The 7,603-nt window shown below is 34.3% G+C and overlaps 1 protein-coding gene and 1 long non-coding RNA gene across 3 annotated transcripts in view; both read left to right on the top strand.

Moving 5' to 3' along the window:
* LOC110263520 overlaps positions 1-7,603 on the top strand; it is a 16,843-nt gene that overhangs the window by 7,180 nt on the left and 2,060 nt on the right. The window lies entirely within an intron of this gene.
* Positions 3,847-6,540, top strand: LOC107648405. Of its 2 annotated transcripts, XR_001621913.2 has the most exons (4): positions 3,882-4,115; positions 4,201-4,322; positions 4,435-4,608; positions 6,165-6,540. XR_001621913.2 is itself a non-coding variant. In XM_021104884.1 (3 exons), the coding sequence occupies exons 1-3, from the start codon at positions 3,862-3,864 to the stop codon at positions 4,450-4,452; spliced, it is 351 nt and encodes a 116-aa protein (XP_020960543.1). In that variant the 5' UTR covers positions 3,847-3,861; the 3' UTR covers positions 4,453-4,600. The 2 variants fall into 2 exon arrangements, 1 of the variants encoding a protein (XP_020960543.1); XM_021104884.1 differs by lacking the exon at positions 6,165-6,540 and having other exon boundaries at positions 3,847-4,039; positions 4,168-4,322; positions 4,435-4,600.

Here is a 7,603-nt window from a genome sequence, read left to right as displayed (position 1 = left end):
ACTATTATTTATGTATTAAATTTCGCAAAATTTACATGTCCACAATGTAACAACAAATGCCAACCAATTTTAAATTTTAGCAAATGTAAAATTTTCTTTATAATTTTCACGCCGGTTAGGAAATTTCATCTACTCTATTCCGAGTTAAACTCTAAAATGGTACTTGAGATTGGCGTCATATACTAAAATCGTCCCTGAGGTTCCAATTGCACCAATTACGTTCTTGAGATTGAAAAAAATACACCATATTAATCTCTGACCTATTTTTTATTAACGACATGATGACGTGGACTGTAAGTGATACATGTCACTTCATGATTTGGCCACGTGTAATGGTATAATGATGTAGTGACCAGTGACATGTGGCATGCTGACGTGGATGGTTGTGGCACGTGTCACAATGTTATTTGGCCACGTGTCCGTTTGTGCCACGTGTCGCAATAGTATTCGTCCACGTGTCATCCATTATGTCATCGTTGTATATGCACCAAATTAGTCCCTCACCTTGCATTAAGTGACTCATTTTAGTCCCTGAAATTGAATGTCGTGCACCAAACTAATCCCTTCACCAATTTTTTCTCATTTTTTCTATAAATTTAAAATTCTCAATATTTTTTAATGCATTAATTTTAATTCTATTTTTTCACATGTTCTTCAAATAAAAGTGTTTTTATAAAATATTTTTTCTCTTGCGAATACCCTAACCGCCGACTTGGAGTTGACGTGAAGGCTTTTCAAGCACATTCACTACCATCTCCGACCTCTTTCAATACTTTTATAAAATATTTTTTTTCTTATGGATGCCCCTAATAACCACCGTCTTGGAGTTGACATGAAGGCATTTCAAACTTCCCTCATTACTATCTCCGACCTCTTTCGTTTAGACTGCAAAGGTCAAAGATGGTAGTGAGGGTGCTTGAAGTGCCTTCAATCTAGCTTATTAACACATAACGAAAACGTGTATTTCATACGAAAAAAATGTTTATTTTAATTATTAATTTCTTGTTAAAAACACATATTTTTTTATGAAAAAAATGTGTCTAATCAATCATATAATTATTTTGGGTTAAGTATTGTTTTGGTCCTTCACGTTAAGGGTCGGAATCGAATTCGTCCCTGGTGTATATTTTGATTTAAAATCGTCCTTAATGTTATATTTGGTATTAAAATCGTCCTTTTTGACCATCTTACCCTTATATTCTCTCACCTCTCTAACTTCAAACCCTATCTTCTTCACTCTACCGTTACAACACAAAACACATAGCGCAACTCCTTCTCCTTCTTCTTCTTCAGACACAACAATCACTCTTCTTTTTCTTCTTCACACACAACCATCACACACCACCACCTCCTTCTTCTTCTTCTCCATCACACACAACCGCCACACACACTTCACCTCGACGGCGACCTCCACCCTGATGGCGGCGACCTCCACCCCAACGGCGCGGCGACCTCCAAGCGCAGCAACGGCCAATGACGACCTTCACCTCTACGGTGCAGTGATCTCCAAGAGCAGCAGCGGCCAACGACGACCTCCACCCCGATGGCGATCTCCAAGAGCAACAACGGCGACCTCCATGCTTTTTATAAGATAAAGTTTCATTCTTTCTGTTTTAAAAAGAAATTAAATATGTTGTTGTTGTTAGATTTGGAAAATTTGATGTTGTTCATCATAATCCCTAATTTTCTAATTTTTATTGTTGGTTTTGTTTTTATTCTTATTTATGGATTTTTGGATTTCTGGATTACTGGTGTATTTTTGTTTTTGAATTTTGTGTTTCTCTCTAATTTTTGTTCTTTTTTCTTGTATTTGATTGTTCTTGGTAATTAAAATGATAGATTTTTTATTTTTGTAATTGGAGATGAATTTGAGTATTTTTAATTCTTGTAATTGAATTTTGTTAACTGTATTAAGATTTAAAATTTTGAGTTTGTTAATGGAAGAATTTCTTCTATCTTCTGGAAGAAGAAGAACAAGAACAGAATTTGTTCTCCTGGAGGAAGAAGAACCAGAAGAATGAAATGGTAAAAAAAAAGGAGTATTTTTAATTCTTGTAATTGGATTTTGTTAACTGTATTAAGATTTGAAGTTTTGAGTTTTGTTAATGGAAGAATTTCTTCTTCTGGAAGAAAAAGAACAAGAACAGAATTTGTTCTCCTGGAGGAAGAAGAACAAAAAGAATGAAATGGTGAAAAAAAAGAGTATTTTTGTCATTTAGGAAAAAAATATATTTAAAAGGACGATTTTAAAATCAAATACAACATTAAGGATGATTTTAAATCAAAATATACACTAGGGACAGGTTCGATTCCGACCCTCAACGTGAGGGACCAAAACAATACTTATCCCAATTATTTTTTTATAATAACATACTTATATATTACAAAATTTACCAATGTTAAATTATTAAAAAAATTATATAATTAAAACTAAAATCTTAAAATTTTTTATGAAAACACTTGTATTTAAACAATATATGAAAAATAGAATTGAAATGAGTGTATTCAAGATATTAAAATTTTAAATTTAAAAAAATAAGAAAAAATTGGTGAAGGAACTAGTTTGGTGCACAACATTCAATTTCAGGAACTAAAATGAGTCACTTAATGCAAAGTGAGGAACTAATTTGGTGCATATACAACGATGACATAATGGATGACACGTGAAGGAATACTGTTGCGGCACGTGGCACAAACGGACACGCAGCCAAATAACATTGTAACACGTGGCACAACCATCCACGTCAGCATGCCATGTGTCACTGGTCACCACATCATCATACTATTACACGTGGTCAAATCATAAAATGACACGTGTCACTTACAATCCACATCATCATGCCATGTCATCACGTTGTTAATAGAAAATAGGTTAAGGACTAATATGGTACATTTTTTTTAATCTCAAGAACATAATTAGTGCAATTAAAATCTCAGAAACGATTTTAGTACATGATACCAATTTCAAGTACTATTTTGGAGTTTAACTCACTCTATTCCTCTAATCAATTTTTTACCCATCCAGACCACTTAAACAAATTGATAAGAGATCTTCTCTATCTTATGTCATCTCTGTAGCATTATATACACATGTCACTTAGAAGATGACTAAAAAGGAATACCTGTATTCAAATTTGTACCTTATAATTCACTAAATATTATGCAATTTTTCCTTTTTTTTTTCTTCTTTCTTTCTTTCTTTCTTTACATAACAAGATCAAATAAAAATTCTAGTACAGTAGGGCAAAGATTCTTCATCTTCTTTTTCTAGAATCATTTATCTCTTTCCAACCAAAGAGAAAAGAAAGAACACCTACACAACTTGTAACATGGGCTGGCCACCATTGTGGAAATTTTTGGGTTTCAACGATCATCTAGTAGAGCCCAACATTCTCGTTAGATAGTTGATTTGGATAGTAATTTTTATACCATTTATAACATACATTTTTGGGTATATCTTAAACGAGCACAGTAATTATGTGTTTATTGAATACGACACATTTATATATACTATTAGATTTAATTAGATGAAAATCAAAGGCTAATATGAAAGAAGGAGAAGGGGAGGGGAGAGTGAGGGCGGCGCCGGCAAGCGTCACTGCCGCCGCGCCGTCAGGTCGTACAGAGAAGAGAGAGGAAGAGATGAGGAAGGAGAAGAGAGAGAAGACCGCGCTGCTACCTCGCCGCGGCTCGCCGCGCCGTGTCGAAGGAGAGGCGTCGCCGTTTTGAACCCGCGTCGCTGTCACTGTTGATTGGGCCAACTGAGGGAGAGTGAGAGAGGAACAAGAGAGCCCACGGTGGAGAAAGGGGAGATGCCGCCACTGTACCCGTCGCCGTCGACCCCGCCGAGCAGAAGCTTCCATGGCCGTTGCCGTTGAGCTCACAAGTAAGAGAAAAGAGTTCGCAGGTGAGAGAGGAAGGTGTTGCGCCGCCGTTCGTTGCTGTTCAGCCACCGCCACGCCTTGTCGTCGCCGGAGTTTCCACCGCGGCTTCTCACCGCCGAGGGGAAGCCTTGTCTACGTTGCTGCCTCAGTCGCCGGTGAGTTGTGCACCGCCACCAGAGTCGAAGACAGCGCCAGCCTTGTTCTGATTTCAATTCTCCTATTCTTGAAACTGTAACGCTTTAAACCTTGCTCTGTTTTTATCTTGTTCCTCTGTTCCTTCCTGGCTTAATTATAGAATTATGGATTACTGTTTTAGTCGTTGCTGGTTTACCGTTCGAAAAAGGCATAATTGATGCTGAGATCGTTGTTGTTCTTGCTCTGAGAGAACTGATGTCACCATTGCTGCTGTTGGTTCTGAATCCTATTACATTGATTCTGGTTTGCTCTTCTCCTTAGTTCTGACCTATTTGGCATGTTCTATTTTGTCTTTTAATTACCATGTTCTTGTTTTAATTCAATTCTGATCTTTGAATTGGTTTGAATCTTCCAGAGCTATGTTTGCTTTTGATTCTTATCCAATTCGAATCCTTGTCTCGCTGCAACCATCGTCACTGCCATAAGAGATTGACAATGCTGCTGCTTCAGTTGCGTGCTTGCTGCTGCCATAAAAATTAAAAGAGAAGGGAGTTACCACGTTTAATCTATGTGAATTCAACTAATTGAGGTAGGGGTTTTCTTAAAATTTATTTTATCTTACAGAGTTATTATAAATAGATATTAATGGGAGAAACATATATCTGTGATTATGATTGTCTCATAAATGTGGTTGTTTGCTGGACTGAATGACTGATTGTTCGATTGCTTGAGTAGTTTGTGATTGCTGAAAAGAAATTAGTTTAGTTTGTGATTGTTGAAAAGAAATTAGTTTAAAAGGTTATTTAGTTGATTATTATGAAAAGTGGCTTTCTTGGTTTTGAAGCTATTTTTTATAATGTAAATGAATCGGCTCTAAAAATGATTTGAAATATGAAACTGAATTAATTTTGAAAATGGTTTAATTTTGAGTTAGTCTGACTTTATAAATGATTTAGTATATGAACTGACTTGATTTTAAAAAGAGATTTATTATTGGCATTGACTCGCTTTGAAAATAATTTGATATTGAAACTGGTTGAATTTTGGAAATGATTGAGATTTGGAAATTGTTGAGAAAATGTTGAGAAATGTTTGGATGGGACTCGAAAAGGGTGGCAGTGTCCGAGTTTTAGAGGAGATGCTGCCGAAATTTTATAAAATTGGAAGTTTTATTTGAAGTAATTAATTAAAAAAATTTGTTTTTAAACATTATATGTTTTAAGATTTATTTATTTATCAGAGAAATAATTATATTTTGATTTGGGATTGTTAATGGATGGAATGGAAAGAAGGATGATGAGGATTTTCTTTAAAATATGATTTTTGAATGAAGTTGAAAATGAGATTTGGATTGATGAATGATTATGATGTTGAGAATGTTGAGATATGAACTTTGAATTATTCACATGGCTTATAAATTTGAATTATCTGAGATACGAGGTTCTTTGGATAAAGTACCATGGCTTGCCACCACGTGTACCAGGTTGAAAACTCGATACTCTGTTGACCCTACGACGTAAGTGTGACCGGGCACTATATAAATTCCCGGGAATGTTATCCCCATTGAGCAATATTGATTTTTGAGAAAAAGCTATGCATAGACTCTTGGAAATGCACGTTGGGGGACAGTCTAAGGACAATTCAGACTTGTCGGGTTGGCTGGATAACCGACAGATGAGTCTCATCAGCCATAGGACAGGCATGCATCATATGCATTTGTATGCTTTGCTTGGGTTTGAACTTGTTTTGGTTTGCCTAATTGCTAAACTGTTCTTAACTGCTATTTGAACTATTTGCTGTAACTGCTACCTACTTGTGCTTTCCTTGTCTGTCTTGCCTGTGTTTGGCCTGGCGTGCTACATTTGAGAATGAACTTTGGTGCTGAATTAATGATTGTGTTGTTTGATTGCGTGGTTGGTTTCTAATTGAGATTTTCTTATAAGAAAAGAAAGATTTTGGATTTCTGAAAGATTAAACATTGTTTCTTCGAAAAGGTTTTGAACGATTACCTATTGGTTTTTTTAAAAGATTCATAAGGCAATGATAATCACTGAACTTGAAAACAGATTTCTTATTAGATATCTTCTTATGACAACTTTGGAATTCCGTGGTGAGATCGTGTGGTTAGGTTCTCACCCCCTACAGCTTTACCTTTTCAGGAACCAGATGAAGAGGCGTAAAGAAGAGTTATACTGAGTTTGGTTTATATGCTGTTGTGTTAATTAGATTATTTTCTTCCCTCGTCTTTGTTATTACAAATTTGCAAGAGGGATAGGAGTTGTATGTTCTATATGTATATTATATTATGAGATATTATGTAAGGAGTCTTGTATATGAATCTATGCCTGCTTGCATTTTTCTTAAGATAAAGTATTTATTTCCGGTTTTCAAAGAAATCAGCGATACAGTGTCGAGTCACAGGCTCCTATTTTAATATTTAGTATGTAAAGTAGTCGTAATACCTCTTGTTATCAGAGTAGCGCAGTCGGAAACGTGACTTCTGATAGTGAGGGTGTTACATCTTGCATAATAATTAATCTTATTGAATAAAGAATACTCATAATTTTGTATTTATATGTTTTATATTTAATTATTTAAGAATAAAAGATTCTGTTACCATTTAAAGTATTGTGTATTAAAGTATTGTCATTTAAAGCATTTATTTATGTACTAGGATATTCTGTATTTATAAGAGTTCATCAATGTTCTTCTTTCATATTAGTCTTTGAATTTCATCTAATCAAATCTAATGGTCTATATAAATATGGCGCATCCAATAAGCACATAATTGTTGTGACCAGTGAATACCAAAAACAAACATACATGTCCAGTTTACGAGTTTGAAGATATTGTTTGGGAAAAATTTCAAGTGTACCGGGAACACCGGTGTTCCAGTTGTTTTAACCGTTGATTTTAATTAATATATATTATATATATTTTTTATAATTCAGATCAACGGTTAAAATAACTAGAATACCGGTGTTCCCAGTGCTCTTGAAACTCTTCTGTTTGTCTGTTTTGGGATTCTAGATGTCATCACAGTTTTGTTCTTAATGGATTGACAAAACTACTCAACTCATAAAAGATGTGTTTACAAGATATCCACACTCTTATAATAAGACATGTTTCATATTTTCTCCAATTGATTCATGATCTTATATAAAAATTTTTTTAAAATGACAATATTAGTAAAATAATAAAGTGATACTTTAATCATTTTTAAATTTATAACATTTATTATTTGTGAGCTCTACTATTAATTCAAGAGTGATTAATAATATACTTTTTTCTCTAAAGTGACAATATAACATTAGAGGAGGCGAATCCAAAAAAATTCATTCCTAAACTCGGACCATTTTCACATTTTGTGTTATTGAAACAGTCAATGTGTATGCTTGGTATACGAGTTATAGTCAATTCGTTTAATCCGCAATTTACATCACTTAAATGTATAATTTTTTTTATTTGTAGTTTTAATGAATTTTTTAATTCGCACAATTCAACTCATAGGTTAAACATATTGAACTCACGGTTTAATGGGCAATCCATTAGCCTACTTTAAGTATATATAACTAGTGTATATT

Source organism: Arachis ipaensis, chromosome B06 (assembly GCF_000816755.2).
Source record: "Arachis ipaensis cultivar K30076 chromosome B06, Araip1.1, whole genome shotgun sequence".
Classification (NCBI taxonomy): domain Eukaryota; kingdom Viridiplantae; phylum Streptophyta; class Magnoliopsida; order Fabales; family Fabaceae; genus Arachis; species Arachis ipaensis.
Note: the sequence above shows the minus strand (reverse complement) of the source record. Positions and strands in the feature narration are given on the sequence as shown.